Consider the following 18,268-nt stretch of genomic DNA (forward strand, 5'->3'; position numbering starts at 1 on the left):
AGTTGTTGATGGTAGCGGAAGTATCTTTTTCTTCTTCTTCATTCATGAATTGACCTTGGTGGTGGTCATTCTGCATACATTGTGCTTCTTTTTTATGAAAGCACTCGCTGGCAATATAGCCAGTCTTAACACAATAATGACATTGCATCTGACTTCTGTTGTCGGTGTTGAATCCTCAACCTCTTTCTTTGGGTCCAGTAGCTCCTTTGGTGTATAGGAGATATTCCCTTGAGCTGGTCTCTTTTACATCTTTGCTTTTAAATCTGCTTTCTCCATCAAGCACTGAATGCTCTATATCTTTGAGTGAGAGACTGGGAACATTACTTAGAGTGGACACAAGGTTCTCATATGGATCCTTGTTTACACTTGCAAGCAGTACGGCTATTGCTTCATCTTCATCAATACTCTTCTTAAGAGTTAAGAGTTGCAAGCTGGGTTTTCAAGCTCTTGAACTTGTTAATGTGTGTGGTCATAGAAGCACTGTCTTTGATATCTAGTTTATAAAAGTGCATGAGTAGTTTTATCTTTGAGTTCTTTGCTTGGATACCAAACATTCTATCAAGTTCCTCCCAAGCAATTCTAGCATTTCTAAATGCCAGATATATGATGTAGTACATCATCACTTAGTCCCCAGGCAATGATGCCTAGTCCTTGTTATTCATTTTCTTCCATTCTTTGGTGTTGAGCTAGTCTTCAACGAACCCGTCTTCATCATCCTTCTTGCTATCTGCATCATCTTCAAACACGTCCCACAAGTCCTTTCGCATCAGGTGATACATGGTTTTTTCCTTCCAAGCATAAAATCCTTCACCATTGAATTTAGTTATTTGCTCAAGCTCTACCATACTGCTAAACTTCAGTTAACCAGCAAAAGATTGTATTTTAATGTGTCAAGAGACACAAGAGAATCAATGTCAATTTGACACTAGTTGAGTGTTAATGGATACTAGTCGGTACTTGATCTGCTTTCTCTCACGAACTTCGCGGATGGCTTTTGAGCTTCCTCGAGCACTTCCAGAACAATAATGAACTTCAAAGAGTATTGCTCAGTGATTAAAATCAATGTTGATGACTTCAGTGAGAAGAAACTGTGAAGAATGTCAAATTTTGAAGCTTTGGCTATGGCTTCCTGGATTAGGGTTTAGACACAGGTTTGATTTTTTACTAATTTCATGATCTATAGTGGATCATTTCCAAAAGTTTTTTATGGAAATGTAGCTCTCTTCAAGCTCTACAAAAGCCCTATAATCTTCAAGATGATTGCATGGCGTGCTGATCGTTGATTGGCATCGATTCCCTGTCTACATTTTCTGCGCCTGATTCACGTTTTTTGTCAATGCCTTGTTCTGTATAGCTCAATGTTGGCTTCTAATGTGATGGGAAAAAGTGCCTTCAGTCAAGGAACAACTCTCTTAAAGAGAGCAAGTGAAGTTATGCCCTGTAGGTGGAGATCAAGAGGCTCAATCAGATGTAGATATAGACCTGGCTATGGCAGATATAGAACAAAGCCTGAGAAAATTGATAATGCTAAGCTTGTGGAAGGGCAATGCTGATGTTTCAAGTGATACAAAGAAGCTTCAGTAAGGGGGAACACTTCTCCAGAAGGAAGCTCGGTAAAATTTGGCCGGTAGAGAGAGATATGGGAGCTTCAAGCAGGCAGGGTATTGTTGGCTATGGCTACCACAAGGTTAAGTGGAGAAGTAGTAGTGGAAGATAAGGTCCTAGACTTGTCCTGAGCTGAACTAAACTCAAGCTGAGCTCAATGAGAGCAAAATAGAGCTATGCCATGCTCAGTTGTGCTCTGATACCATGTTAAACAATGAGGATCTAGAGCATGACACAAGCTATGGTGGATGAAAGATGAAGACCAAACTCATAATGACATGGACAAGCAGAGACAAACTGTTACACAAGTCAATTAGGTTCCAAGATAGATTAGCTTGGACTCATAAACACAATCTTGTGTAAGATCGACAATGACAAGACACTTAACTGAAAGTACAAAGCATCATGACATTGTATTCATTTCATAGTCAAGTACAATGCTTTATAGAGTTTGGGTTGTTCCACCTCACTGTGCATATGGGATTCAGAATAGCTCTTCCTGGAGCATACATTGTCTATTTTTCAACATTGTTGGAGGCCAAGAATGTAATGAGTTGACTGAAAACCCTATGTTTTGGAAGGACGTGACGTGCATGATACCATGGTACAGCCGTTCTTGCATTTTGTGATGCTTATGAATGTTGAGAAACCACTTCTTCAGTTTATACACTTCATTTAGGGTTTCACACCGACAACCCCAAAAAGGGCTGGTGTCCACATTTTGGCCACTTTTTCAATGGGCGCCCACATAGTGGTGCACCACCCTAGACAACTTATGCCTATAAATAGGTAGTCACATCCTAGATAGCTTATATCTATAAATAGGCAGTCGCTTCATTCATTCAAATCCCACTTCTCACACTTCTAGCACCCCACCACTCTTCAATCATTCTTCACCCTTCTTCCTCCACCATCAAATACTCTTCCCTTCTCTCACCAACCCCTTCCACTATCCTCACACCCCTTCACGACACTGTCGTTCGTGGCTCGTGGCTGCCTTCACCCTTCCTCTTTTGCTTCAAGCACCCTGTTCCAGCATCAAGCCTTGAGTTTGGAGCATCTTCCCCGTGGCGTCACCATCCTCTGCTTGGCATTAGCACCCTTCTCCATCACACTCCACCTTCACCTGTTATTTTTGACATGGTATCAAAGCGTAGGAGCTCAAAAAGAGCTAAAGTCGTTGTTCGTTAGAGAAGGCACAAACAAGTTGCGGGTTTGGCATCATCTATTGATTTCCCCCTTCATTTCAACTACATCATCAGGAGACAAAGATACCCTTCTCTTCCTCTTTACAGGTGACACTCCAGTGCTATGACTTCTACACAAGCAAATGGACAAACCATAGGGTGCTCCGCTTCTGGCATCACAAGAACCCCCACCGATGGTTGTCGATATGGACCTTTGCTTCCTACCCCGCCAAAGTATACGCATCTACCCCCATACACTTGTTGTGTCACCTCTCCCTTCTGAGCCACAGAGTTTATTCTACACCGGCTTTCGAATTTTTATGCTCAAGGCCATAAGACACATCCAATGCACACTAAGCCCTTTCAAGCCACAAGACGATCGACTCGTACCATGGCCTCCTCATGACTGCCGCAATGTGCTACAGAGGTTGCTTCTACTTTTTCTAGGGTTTCAAGAATACCACCTAGACAACCCACAGTTCTACAGCCCGCTCCCCTGAGAGATAGTGATTGTCAAATACCATCCCCTCGGCAATCCGCTCCTTCGAGAGACAATGATTATTCAACCCCTTCTATTACTTCGGCTCCACAGTATGATCCACTTAGAGACCATGACTGTTGCAGACCCTTGGTAACCTGAGCCTCCCTTTTCCCCACCCTCGACTACTCAAATTCGAGAGGCCACCTCTGGGAGTTCTTTGCTCTTCAATACCCCAAATACCTTCTTTGGCACGACCGGCAGCACTTCCTTCATCATCAAATGATTCAAAGTCCGTAATCCATGAGTTTTTAGATTCCCCCTCTTGTAGAGGGGGCTTCAGGAGGGGGGATGTACCTCTCTTTGCCCTTAGAGGGGAGTTTCTACTTCTTTGGCTTCAGAGGGGGCCCTTGCATCTGCACCCTCAAGGGGGGGCCCTACTCACATGAAGTTTGTCACCTATCATTTACTCTTTTGGGATGGTTATCTTCAAGCAGTCATTTCTCCTCCTAATATCCAAGATCTTTAGAGACCACCTATATCGGGGCCTTCGAGGTTCAACTGCGGCTTGGTGACATCACCTTCGAATTCCTTCCAACATGGACTTACGGAGCTATTGGCTTCTCTTTCAAGGTGGAGTCTAGTTCTATAGTTCATCCCATCTACTGTTCCTTACTGCTAGTTACCTTTCAGGTGGAATCTCGGATCTCCGAAATCCTCTATCTCTTCATCGTATCTCTCTTCGCTTCTCTTTCTTCATCCCTTTTTGGGCCTAAGAGAGGTGTTGAAAAACCACTTCTTCAATTTACGCACTTCATTTAGGGTTTTGCACTGACAACCCCAAAAAGGGCTAGTATCCACATTTAGACCACTTTTCCAATGGGCGCCCACACAATGGTGCGCCACCCAGGCAGCCTATGCCTATAAATAGGTAATCACTTCATTCATTCAAATTCCACTTCTACCACCCCACCACTCTTCAGTCATTCTTCACCCCTCTTCCTCCGTCATCAAACACCCTTCCCTTCTCTCACCAACCTCTTCCACTGACTTCACACCCCATCAGGAGGACATTGCGGTTCATGGCTTGTGTCTGCCTTCACTCTTCCTCTTCTGTTTCAAGAGATCTATTCCAACATCAGGCCTTGTATTTCGAGCATCTTCCCCCTGGCATCACCATCCTCTCCTTGGTGTTAGCACCCTTCTCCATCAAGCTCCACCTTCACCTATAATTTTTGACAACAGCTGCTACATAGCCATCCATAGGCAAGGTCTATGAGGCCATTGGCAAAATGATTGAGAGATTAGAGGATTTAGAGCTTGATATTGACAAATATGAGGTTATTCACGACTTGTGTGTCACTAGGTGAGATTGTTAGTAGAATTTTTTACATTGTCTTCCCCTATATATGCTTTGCTACTTGTAAGCCTTGGTTTGAGTCAAACAAGCACTTTGGGAGCTCTACCATTGTCTTTGTCCATCAATCTTTCTCATGTGTTAGTCATGTTCATTACAAGTGGAAACTAGAGTGCATTTGCCCCAATTTGCTCTAGCCTGTTCAATTGAATAGTCCAAGTCAGATTTGAAGGTTCATTTCCATCAATTTGTGGTCACTAGCAAGTCCAATTTCAGGCACATTTATAACGTACTAGCCTTTATTACGTAACGAGTAATGTTTTAGTAGTCGCCCAGAGTTTACCTTCTAGTCGTCGCCATCCATACTCTAACCAAAATGATCGGATTTTGTCCGGCTCTCTGACCCTAGGTCTACCCCAAAGGGGAAGCGTCCTGTCGTTACCCACGGAGGATCAACCTGAAGGTTCCTAATTGACCTAACAGTCACCTATCAACAACTAGCTCACATCTAGAGCTGTCCTTCGAGAGACTTCTTGTCCGGAAGTAGTGACTACCATGACCCTTGTTCATTTGCGTAATTTACTCACGAGCATACAATCAGAATAAAACAAATTCATTGATTATGTTCCATAATGTGTGTTCTCCCACCCATACAGGAGAAAAATTACAATTTCACGTGTTGCCTCATTCGGCGCATCTACACGTCACCAAGATCAAATCACCTATAGCTAGCGTTCCCAAGTACAACTCGGGCCATATAGAGGACCAAGTAGTTCCTAGGTACATAAAGGATTTACTAGCCAGAATCCCCTAGCATCCTAACCACCTCCTACTTAATGCGATCCCTACTGGGAGACCTCTTGCCATCGGAGCCGGTCCATGCTTCCCCCCGACAGTAAAAACATCCCCTCTTGGTATGGGGATTCAGCACCTATCCTTGGGGGAGGTATAGGGCTCCTCAATTTATATCTGTTCCAATACTTAATTCAATCAGGATCTAATCTAGAAAATCACAAACAAGATTGATGTCTTCAAGCAATTATGACTTCAAACACCCATGCAACTTTCAAGTGATGATTAATCTCGTAGCAATTGACCTTTGAAATTCACGCAATGAGTTCTTTACCTAAGGTATTTAGATTTTGGGGTCTCTAACCTCTCAGTTTAAGGTTTATAATTACATTCTTGTAACCAAGTTTCTTGGCCTTAAGTCAGTTTCTTTAACTTAGAGATATTTCCGATCTTAAAATCTTCTATCAAAGCTTCTAGATTAAACTATATCGTTGACTAATTTCTTCAGGAATCATTCTTAATAAATCCATCTTGAAAAATTCCTCATGATTTCTCGAGTTCTAGAATTTAGTAGTTTCCCTAACAGTGTCTAGCCTATAAGATGTTCTAATAATTTACCAAGTGAATACTCTAAGATCGTAGTATTTCTTAAGAGACTTATCTTATTTCTATTGAATTCGGATCGAAATTTTTAGAAAACCTATAGTATCGAAATTGGTAAAGGGTTGTTATCCCCACTCGTGACTCCATTAGTGACTCCCGTGCTCACAACTCCAATTGTTGCTTCCACATTAGTAGGGTCATTCACGATTTTTGCTTTTGAATTCTTTTTCTTCGAGGCCATGACGGAAATATGATTCATAGAAAAAGAAGAACACGGTAGTAATACCGGTTGGCAAGGGTGTAAGACTCTTGATGATAATGATGGTTATTGCGGGATTCAGTGATGTAGGCCTCGCACATGGTTCTTGCCTCATGGAGAGCAATACTTCTCTCTCTCTAGTAGACGGAATAAGGACAAGAGAAGAGGTATAACTTCTAACCAGATTGATAGAATAGGATAAAGTTCTTCAATGTCTTTTAACGCTTCTGATGACATCAAAGAGGGAGCTCCATTTCTATAGCACCAAGATAAAAATTTATGAATGTATGGGCGAGTACCGCATGGCGCGTCGTCGGGCAATTGTCACTCCAAGGCTTACGACTAAGGCGATGACCAAGGCATAGACATTGGCATCTTGGCCTTGGTATACCTGGCAATAGGCTACGAAGGCTTCATTGGTACCATTGGCTACGCGCGAGAAGCTCCCACTAGCTTGTAAGAAAATCTTCTCGGGAGGTCACCCATCCCGGCAGTATCGTCACCCAAGTACACTTAACTGCCAAGTGACTATCCACTAGGCTAGTTCTTTTTGTTATTCTATACTACAAACATAGTTTTAATAAGCTAGTCTTAGGAGGGTCTCCCAAGTCTTTCTTCCATGAATTGGCATATAATACCTCATTAAAAATAATAATTATCTTCATAATGAGAGTTAGTTTCATAATTAGAGCTAGTTTTCTTTTTCTTTTTCTTTTTTTAATGTACAACATAAATCAATTTTCTTTGGAATGTATACGCACATTAAAATAAACTAAGTAATGGAAACATTACAACATTACAACAGTGCCACATGGCAATCCTAGATAGTAGCATTCCCTAGATTATTTATTGTAGGTCAAATAGCATTTCAGATTATTTTATGCTTGGTTGTGGCTCATGGATAGCGTTGCTACAAGCTGCAAGATTTCCAACTTATAGCATAAACTAGCTCCACAATCTTCATTCCCAAAAGGGTACAATCACTATAGGTTGTAGACTATCTCATTCGCTCCACATTAATGCCCTTTATTCCATGTTTTAGGCTCAATAAGTGTTTAAACTATCACTTATAACAATTGTTACCCCTAGTCACCCAGGACTCTAGTGTCACTAGGGTTAGGGTTTCTTATGACAATTAAGCCGTTTTAGGGTCAATTTTTTCCTATAAAAGACACTTTGCACAATACTAGCACATGAAGTGTGGCATTATTCATTGTGGTCTCTTTGAGCACTGTACTCTCATTCATTGTTACATTGGCTTTCATTAATGATTGAGTATTATTATGTGTCAATTGTCTCTTTCCCTCTCTCCTTCACTTTCTCTTTCTCATTTATCACACACAATTACTTCATACCTAGGCCAACAGTGGTATCAAAGCAGCTACTCCATAGCCATTGCTCTTCCCCACAGCGATTGGCATTGAGCGCCACACCTCCATCAACTGCTATTCCAGCCACTGCCCTCCTACTGGCTCCCATTCTTCGCAGCATTCAACAATCTCCCATCAATAGTTGTATCTCACCATGCTGCCATTGCCTACACCATTCGGGATCCAACTTCCAGCTGCACACTATCCTATGCAACACCTGAAGTGCTGTTTTAAGCCTGCTGTATGACAGCCAGTGCAGAACCGCCTAGGGTTCCACTGCTGGCCGCCCGTCTGCCTGAAAAACCACCATATTTCAGCCAGCACTGCCCTCTGCTCTGTTCTGTGCAGCTAGCTGCACTGCCCAGGTCTGCTGCTGCCACCTCTGCAGCTACAGCTAGTGATGCCACTGCCCTCAGTTTCAGGCCTCACCTCTGCGCTCCTGCCCTGTACCTTCTGCACCACCTCTGCTTCCCAGCAGAGTACTGCTGCCACCTCCTTGCCCAGTTCATGTGAGCACTGCCTCTAGCTGCTGCCAGCAGCACCACCTCTGAATCCATCTGCTGCAGCTCCTGCCCTTTCTGTCCAGCACTTGCATAGCAGCTCAACCACCTATCATGTAATCACATGGATTCCACCCATAAGCTTCAATATTCTTTGCATTGGGTGTGGCTCTCATCCCTTTCCCAGGCGGACTAGATACAAAGACCCTCCAACTTCCTAGCATGCTGCAATCGCTATGCTGTCATTGTCTGAACCATGGGTTGTAACCTATTGGGAAACAGCACATAATGGCACTTGCCTACCCTAGAAACCTCTCACATGAACAAAATTGCCTTTTGTAATAACTTCTTGTTCTTCTAAAAGGTGTGAGTCTATGTAATGATCTTCTACTGTTAATTGCTACCACAAAATCAGCCCAAAGATTGCCTTTTGTAATAACTTCTTGTTCTTCTAAAAGGTGTGAGTCTATCTAACAATCTTCTACTGTTAATTGCTACCACAAAATCAGCCCAAAGCTCTCTATCATGGTATGTGTTAAGTATTTAGGTTTGTGACAGCAAGTTTTTGAATTACTCTGAAGTATTCCAACAAAGTTTTAAGACATGAAACACTCACAAGCAAACTGACTTTTACTAAATTATGTATTTGGAGCCTACAGGACCATAGAAAAGTAGAAATATTGTTGTTATACTTCGATCATTACAAGAATCCTTGTACAGGACAATTATAAGGGATTATGCATTTCATTGCACCAATATTCATGCGAATGCAAGTTCTTCAAATATAAAATGGTGCAGGAATGTCTTACTCCCACTAGAGGAAAGGCAGTGATAATCAGGCCATTCTGCACTCGAGTACTGATGGTAGCTGGAAGTAGAAAGGGACATGCTGCAGCCAAGAGGAGCAAGGCCATTGAAAGACAGCAAAGGCGAAAGTTGTCACGTAAGACATCAGCCAATTTGGACAGCCGTGTCACTGCAGCCAGCTTCAGGATAGCCCTTTGAGCAAAATTGGTATTGGAAGAGTCATTACCACGGCAATGGGAATGCGAATGCTTGATGTCACAGTTCCCATTCTTCCCATTTTCAGACCTCTCACGATCATGATAATGTTCATGATGATGATGGCGAACATCTGCACAATGTGCGTGATCATCTTCGTGATACTGCCTGAAAACGCCAGATGAGCCGTTTGACTGCTCACTGCCATGATGGTGACTGTGATCATGTGTCCCAGAAGATAATTGTGCACAAGGAGACCAACACGGAGCTCCAACCCCTTTGAAATGATGAAAATGATGGCTGGGAACAGTGCTGAGGTGCTGCCGCCCGGGAAAAGGCGAACTTGGAATGTGCGGCAGTTGCGAGCGAGGAATGCCGATGCTCGGAACCGACTGTTTCCCGAAGCCGCTGCTCTTTGAATCTCGTGCCGATAGTCCCAAAGGCGGTCTGAGAGAGGAATAATCAATGCGGACAAGCACCTGAGCCATTGTGATCAGATATGCACCTTCAGCAGGGTATGCGTTTACTGGAAAAGGCGACAGGTCCTCCAAGGGAAGCCATTCTGCCCTGACAACCATCCATACAAGGCCATCTTGGAGAGACTAGGGACTGTGCGCCATTCCTGTTATTCGCGTGTGATGACAGAATTCTGTCGACATAGTTAGCTGAGGAGTAATCATTCCTCTTGGCTTTTGCGAGATAAAGCGAAAGCTCCTTTGCGTGATGGAAGGAAACTAGCGTTAGCCCATGTCACACAAGGGGCTCGGAATTGCGCAGCATCTATTTATCCTCATATTCTCCTGCCTGGCTCAGCCCGTCTCTTGCAATAGGCGGCTTTGTGAGTTCATCTCTCTCCCTAGCTTCGTACTTTTGTGAGTGAAATTAAAATAAAGGTACACTATCGCATGCAAAAGCATTACTCCTTTTTTTTTACACGAGAGAATATTTTTCTAAAATAATTTTTTCTTTCTCGAAAAGTAAGATATCCTTATATTTCAACACTAAACTAAAGTTACTAATAGGTAATTTTATTGGGACATGTACTACCTTGTCACTTGCACCATTGTATGAACATGTCTTAAAGAGCAATGCTAATAAACGAGATGTTTTACATGCAGTAATGGCATGCATCATGCATAGGGATGTTTTTTTAAAACTACTTAAAGCTATGACACAAATGCTTACATATGGAATATAAATCCCTTTAGTATCACTCTATTGGTCTCTTATTCTCAATTAAGCTCTGTGTAGAAATGTATTGTTGTAAAGTTGGTTGTGCCTCAATGCCTTCACGTTTTTTGGATAGCACAAATTCTTCCCTTTGTTGGCAAAACATGAAGGGGATTGCACCTAGCAATACACTCTATATACATACTTGAGCTTGACTTATAAATATACACTCTATATACATAATGCAGGGGGTTGCACTTCGCAAGCAATACACACTCTATATACATACTTGGGCTAAACTTATAAAGATTTAACAACCATAATTAAGATTCTGTTTCTTTAATGATAGACCTATGTGTCTTATTGTCAGAGCTTTCGTAAGCTCATCAAACTTGACAGAACACTTATTGTTTGAAGTGCATTATTCAATATGGTAACTGCCACCTCTCACATGGCTTACATATCCTCCACTCTCATCAATCTATCTATTCTTATTCCAAGCTACATAAAAGTAAGAACAAACAAATCAACAAGGGTATAATGAACTCACTATCTTACCTTCTCCTTAATGTCACGAAGTAAAGGCTTGATGGTGGCTCCATGATCAATGTGGTGGTACTTGATTCTCCTTTTTTACTCCATTGCTCTCAATTTCAATATGCAAGTCTCCCATCTACAGTGTTGAGTTGTGATTGATGGAAGGGCTATAATACCTCCTCCCTCACCCGGAACCAAGTCCCTCTTGCGCCCTGGCTTACTTGTACTCACTTTTGCTCTCTTGCAATATAATATTCGGCCCCCAAGAAGAACCCTTTGTTTTTAGCCCTAAATCACTTCTTGTACTCTCTATCGTGCCGTGATATGCTTTTGCGTGCCATTGGGACCACCGAACGTTGGGTGATACCTCATGAGACGTGTTCCACAAGGCAAGTCACCCTTGCCCCAAGACAGACCCATAGCGAGGTCGTCACACTTGGTAACTCGATCCACGACAGGAAATGTGAAGAAGAAGAAAGACAACCCTGTCTCTCCTCTAATTCGCCTCTCATCCAAGAAACGAAAGAATAGAAGAGCGTGTGCAAGAAAAAAGTCTTATTTCTCAAGTCTCTCACTCTCTCCCTCACTCTAATACTTACTCTACCTTGCTCTCAAGATGAACCACAAGTAGATAGAATAGAAGTAAGAATAAGAAGCATGTTCTTAAGTTTGCGCACCACAAGAATGAGCTTATTTGTGAGGTGCCTCCTCCAACAGACCCGAAGGAGTCCTCTTAGTAGTCAACTGAAATTCATATCCATGCACATCACCATCCCGTCTCCCCATGGGAAACCTTGGACTTAGTTGAACATGGGAATCTTAGTTCTACTTCATAGGGAAAGCGTGGACAAGTCACCCCTAATAGCAATCTAACACCCACCTAAGAAAGGCCACTTTGTAATCAATCAAAGGCAGGAGTGAGGTTAATACCGCACTTGGTTCAAAAAGAGTGAGAGACGGGGAGAGTGTAACTTGATCCCCCTACCCGTAAGGTAAAATCTCAGCTTCGGCCGCCTAAAACGGTATTAAACCTCGTAATTAATCCTACCGGTATTGGAAGGGTCACAAATTTAATTAGCTCTATCTAGTGTTGGACTTATCGAGTCCACCCAACCACAGGCGTCCAATCGTCAAGATCGAAGCCTTCCACTTTCCTTGATGGGTTTGCTTAGTTTTCTAATTAGCAAAGCATACTACCACACTGTTTGGACATATTAATCGGCTTTCTTTTATTACTCCGTTAAACTGGGTTCATTAAACTCGATCTTTAGCACATAATAAACAATTCGAAAATCAAATACTTTATTTCACCATCACTCCATAGAGTGATACAAATTTGTCTTTCTGCAGAAAGACACCGTCCAGCCTAGGATAGGACCTTCCAATCCCTCAGGATTGGGTTGTACGTGATCGCACCCCATTCGCGATCAATAAGGAATTTATTGACTCAAAGCCTCTCTAAGCTTCCTTGAGCCTCCGGAGCCGTCCTACATAACAAGGGCACTTATCACTCGGCCCTTTGCCCTCTCAGGCGCTCAAGTGATCAAAAACCAAAAAAACCTATCTCCCTCAAGAGCGTAGGACCCCCATCCATAGGTGAGTTTTTCCACACTCTATAGAGTGTAAGGGAGCATTGGATTGGGGACCCCAATGTCCCAAACCACTACAATCCACAACTCATTCGGCTGTGCAAGCCCGAAATCATAGGAGCCATAACTCATCATTCACAAATCCAAAAGTAGTCATAACCATAAGACATTTTAACACAGTTGTCAATGCGATGCATAGAATCTATCCCCTTCATCAATTTCTGTGTTTCTTTCTAAAAAGCATTTGATAATACTAATATGCTTTTACAAGTCTAAGTAAGTTCTAACTAATCCTAATACTTTTCTTATGTACTAACCTGATTATCTTCGTTTGACCATCCATCGTGATTACGGTTTATAGCCACAACTTGGATCTGTTGTGGAATGGCTGGTTCTTCGGTTTGAATGGTTTCAGGATTAACTTCCGCTTGTGCTTCAGCATCGTGTTAAGTTTTGTTAGTAGTAGCAGCAACCACTTCCTTGTGTTGGGGAGCTCTTTGAGTGTGACCTCGCTCAGTATCTCGATGTCTCTTAAGAGCCATGGAAGAAACTTAATGGGTTCAGGCAACGCTTACGCGTAAGAGTGGAGAGAGAAAGAGAGAGAGAGAGAGAGAGAGGCTTGACTGATTGCACCAGAGCTTTGTCATGTCAATAATAGTAGAGAGATTTCTGCTTGGATCATTGTGCGTCAGTGTGTGTTCCTTACGTGATGCTCTACCCCTATTTATATAGTAATCGGGGGGTAAAAAGAGGACGTTTATTTTTTAGCGTTTTTGATGACATCATCGATGACAAAGAGAGAACACTTTCTTTTAGTGCTTAGCTTTTAAAGCTTATGCTTTTTTTTCACTATTTTCATTTTTTTTCTGTCATGCAACTTATTTGGATCATAACTTTGTCATATGAACTCCAAATATAGTCATTTGGATACTCAAAATGATCGGAACACATTTGGTCAACAAGCTTGCATGGGCAAAATTTCGAAAATTTATTTTTTAAAAAATAAAAATGATACTTTTGGTAAATTGCATTGTTTTTATCCATCTTTTGTCTTGGACGACTTATTCCCTTCAAAATAAGGCACAATATATATTTGGATCTATCTAAAGTGGAAATTAAGTCATTTAAATACGATATTAGAGATTTCAGACTATTTTAGTAAACCAGTCCTGCTTCTTGTAAATCCTATAGAGATTCTATAGTTTTTTTTTCCATGTGTGGATGTGTAGCATAAATCAAAATTCTTTGGAATGTATATGCACATTTTTTATTAAAATAAACTAAGTAATGGGGACATTATATTCTTCCCTCCTTAGAGAAATCGAGATGTTCTCATCTCGAGAGAAACTGGGGGTATTCTTTCATAAGGGTTGCCTCATCAATCCACGTGGCATCCTCTTTAGGATAATCCTTCCATTGTACTAGGTGTTCTCTTAGGATTCGGTTCTTAAGAGGTTTTTTCCTTGTATCCAGAATTTCTGGAGTCGCGTTTCCAGAATTCCTTGGGCAGGCATGACTATTTGTTCGTCATTAAGCACATGATCGGGGTTTGATACATAAGGTTTCAGTAGGCTTACATGAAATACATTGTGAATCTTGAGATGGGGTGGGAATTTAAGCTTGTAGGCTTACCTTTCCATTACTTTGATTACTTCATATGGTCCACAGTACCTTGGACTCAGATTTTTGTATTTCCCCAAGGATAATGAGCTCAATTGGATTTGTTGGTCCATCTCTTCAAGCATAGTCTTAAAAGCCTCTACTTTGAGAGTGGGATCTAAGAAGTTTAGAGGTGTACGACATTCTTGCCCATACAAGGCTTAAAATGGTGACATCTTGATTATTTGTTGAAAAGATAGTGAAGAAACTTAATGGGTTCAGGCAACGCTTACGCGTAAGAGTGGAGAGAGAAAGAGAGAGAGAGAGAGAGAGAGAGAGAGAGAAAGAGAGGCTCGACTGATTGCAGCAGAGCTTTGTCATGTCAATAATAGCAGAGAGATTTCTGCTTGGATCATTGTGCGTCAGTGTGTGTTCCTTACGTGATGCTCTACCGCTATTTATATAGTAATCGGGGGGTAAAAAGAGGACGTTTATTTTTTAGCGTTTTTGATGACATCATCGATGACAAAGAGAGAACACTTTCTTTTAGTGCTTAGCTTTTAAAGCTTATGCTTTTTTTTCACTATTTTCATTTTTTTTCTGTCATGCAACTTATTTGGATCATAACTTTGTCATATGAACTCCAAATATAGTCATTTGGATACTCAAAATGATCGGAACACATTTGGTCAACAAGCTTGCATGGGCAAAATTTCGAAAATTTATTTTTTAAAAAATAAAAATGATACTTTTGGTAAATTGCATTGTTTTTATCCATCTTTTGTCTTGGACGACTTATTCCCTTCAAAATAAGGCACAATATATATTTGGATCTATCTAAAGTGGGAATTAAGTCATTTAAATACGATATTAGAGATTTCAGACTATTTTAGTAAACCAGTCCTGCTTCTTGTAAATCCTATAGAGATTCTATAGTTTTTTTTTCCATGTGTGGATGTGTAGCATAAATCAAAATTCTTTGGAATGTATATGCACATTTTTTATTAAAATAAACTAAGTAATGGGGACATTATATTCTTCCCTCCTTAGAGAAATCGAGATGTTCTCATCTCGAGAGAAACTGGGGGTATTCTTTCATAAGGGTTGCCTCATCAATCCACGTGGCATCCTCTTTAGGATAATCCTTCCATTGTACTAGGTGTTCTCTTAGGATTCGGTTCTTAAGAGGTTTTTTCCTTGTATCCAGAATTTCTGGAGTCGCGTTTCCAGAATTCCTTGGGCAGGCATGACTATTTGTTCGTCATTAAGCACATGATCGGGGTTTGATACATAAGGTTTCAGTAGGCTTACATGAAATACATTGTGAATCTTGAGATGGGGTGGGAATTTAAGCTTGTAGGCTTACCTTTCCATTACTTTGATTACTTCATATGGTCCACAGTACCTTGGACTCAGATTTTTGTATTTCCCCAAGGATAATGAGCTCAATTGGATTTGTTGGTCCATCTCTTCAAGCATAGCCTTAAAAGCCTCTACTTTGAGAGTGGGATCTAAGAAGTTTAGAGGTGTACGACATTCTTGCCCATACAAGGCTTAAAATGGTGACATCTTGATTATTTGTTGAAAAGATAGTGAAGAAACTTAATGGGTTCAGGCAACGCTTACGCGTAAGAGTGGAGAGAGAAAGAGAGAGAGAGAGAGAGAGAGAAAGAGAGGCTCGACTGATTGCAGCAGAGCTTTGTCATGTCAATAATAGCAGAGAGATTTCTGCTTGGATCATTGTGCGTCAGTGTGTGTTCCTTACGTGATGCTCTACCGCTATTTATATAGTAATCGGGGTGTAAAAAGAGGATGTTTATTTTTTAGCGTTTTTGATGACATCATCGATGACAAAGAGAGAACACTTTCTTTTAGTGCTTAGCTTTTAAAGCTTATGCTTTTTTTTCACTATTTTCATTTTTTTTCTGTCATGCAACTTATTTGGATCATAACTTTGTCATATGAACTCCAAATATAGTCATTTGGATACTCAAAATGATCGGAACACATTTGGTCAACAAGCTTGCATGGGCAAAATTTCGAAAATTTATTTTTTAAAAAATAAAAATGATACTTTTGGTAAATTGCATTGTTTTTATCCATCTTTTGTCTTGGACGACTTATTCCCTTCAAAATAAGGCACAATATATATTTGGATCTATCTAAAGTGGGAATTAAGTCATTTAAATACGATATTAGAGATTTCAGACTATTTTAGTAAACCAGTCCTGCTTCTTGTAAATCCTATAGAGATTCTATAGTTTTTTTTTCCATGTGTGGATGTGTAGCATAAATCAAAATTCTTTGGAATGTATATGCACATTTTTTATTAAAATAAACTAAGTAATGGGGACATTATATTCTTCCCTCCTTAGAGAAATCGAGATGTTCTCATCTCGAGAGAAACTGGGGGTATTCTTTCATAAGGGTTGCCTCATCAATCCACGTGGCATCCTCTTTAGGATAATCCTTCCATTGTACTAGGTGTTCTCTTAGGATTCGGTTCTTAAGAGGTTTTTTCCTTGTATCCAGAATTTCTGGAGTCGCGTTTCCAGAATTCCTTGGGCAGGCATGACTATTTGTTCGTCATTAAGCACATGATCGGGGTTTGATACATAAGGTTTCAGTAGGCTTACATGAAATACATTGTGAATCTTGAGATGGGGTGGGAATTTAAGCTTGTAGGCTTACCTTTCCATTACTTTGATTACTTCATATGGTCCACAGTACCTTGGACTCAGATTTTTGTATTTCCCCAAGGATAATGAGCTCAATTGGATTTGTTGGTCCATCTCTTCAAGCATAGCCTTAAAAGCCTCTACTTTGAGAGTGGGATCTAAGAAGTTTAGAGGTGTACGACATTCTTGCCCATACAAGGCTTAAAATGGTGACATCTTGATTATTTGTTGAAAAGATAGTGAAGAAACTTAATGGGTACAGGCAACGCTTACGCGTAAGAGTGGAGAGAGAAAGAGAGAGAGAGAGAGAGAGAGAAAGAGAGGCTCGACTGATTGCAGCAGAGCTTTGTCATGTCAATAATAGCAGAGAGATTTCTGCTTGGATCATTGTGCGTCAGTGTGTGTTCCTTACGTGATGCTCTACCGCTATTTATATAGTAATCGGGGGGTAAAAAGAGGACGTTTATTTTTTAGCGTTTTTGATGACATCATCGATGACAAAGAGAGAACACTTTCTTTTAGTGCTTAGCTTTTAAAGCTTATGCTTTTTTTTCACTATTTTCATTTTTTTTCTGTCATGCAACTTATTTGGATCATAACTTTGTCATATGAACTCCAAATATAGTCATTTGGATACTCAAAATGATCGGAACACATTTGGTCAACAAGCTTGCATGGGCAAAATTTCGAAAATTTATTTTTTAAAAAATAAAAATGATACTTTTGGTAAATTGCATTGTTTTTATCCATCTTTTGTCTTGGATGACTTATTCCCTTCAAAATAAGGCACAATATATATTTGGATCTATCTAAAGTGGGAATTAAGTCATTTAAATACGATATTAGAGATTTCAGACTATTTTAGTAAACCAGTCCTGCTTCTTGTAAATCCTATAGAGATTCTATAGTTTTTTTTTCCATGTGTGGATGTGTAGCATAAATCAAAATTCTTTGGAATGTATATGCACATTTTTTATTAAAATAAACTAAGTAATGGGGACATTATATTCTTCCCTCCTTAGAGAAATCGAGATGTTCTCATCTCGAGAGAAACTGGGGGTATTCTTTCATAAGGGTTGCCTCATCAATCCACGTGGCATCCTCTTTAGGATAATCCTTCCATTGTACTAGGTGTTCTCTTAGGATTCGGTTCTTAAGAGGTTTTTTCCTTGTATCCAGAATTTCTCGAGTCGCGTTTCCAGAATTCCTTGGGCAGGCATGACTATTTGTTCGTCATTAAGCACATGATCGGGGTTTGATACATAAGGTTTCAGTAGGCTTACATGAAATACATTGTGAATCTTGAGATGGGGTGGGAATTTAAGCTTGTAGGCTTACCTTTCCATTACTTTGATTACTTCATATGGTCCACAGTACCTTGGACTCAGATTTTTGTATTTCCCCAAGGATAATGAGCTCAATTGGATTTGTTGGTCCATCTCTTCAAGCATAGCCTTAAAAGCCTCTACTTTGAGAGTGGGATCTAAGAAGTTTAGAGGTGTACGACATTCTTGCCCATACAAGGCTTAAAATGGTGACATC

The 18,268-nt window shown here is 40.6% G+C and overlaps 1 protein-coding gene across 2 annotated transcripts in view; it reads right to left on the reverse strand.

Moving 5' to 3' along the window:
• HMA1 (heavy metal atpase 1) overlaps nucleotides 1-9,991 on the reverse strand; it is an 86,435-nt gene extending 76,444 nt beyond the window's left edge. Inside the window, exon 1 of one of the 2 annotated variants that reach the window (XM_087697245.1) lies at nucleotides 8,961-9,988. In XM_087697245.1, the coding sequence (XP_087553371.1) occupies nucleotides 8,961-9,731 (771 nt within the window). In that variant the 5' untranslated portion in view covers nucleotides 9,732-9,988. Of the gene's footprint in view, nucleotides 1-8,960 lie in introns of both variants that reach the window. The other variant, XM_087697246.1, reaches the window with a different exon arrangement.
• Nucleotides 9,992-18,268: the final 8,277 nt, after the last annotated feature.

Source organism: Lygodium microphyllum, chromosome 17, assembly GCF_053477565.2.
Source record: "Lygodium microphyllum isolate KBCC chromosome 17, Lygodium_microphyllum_v1.1.10, whole genome shotgun sequence".
Lineage (NCBI taxonomy): Eukaryota > Viridiplantae > Streptophyta > Polypodiopsida > Schizaeales > Lygodiaceae > Lygodium > Lygodium microphyllum.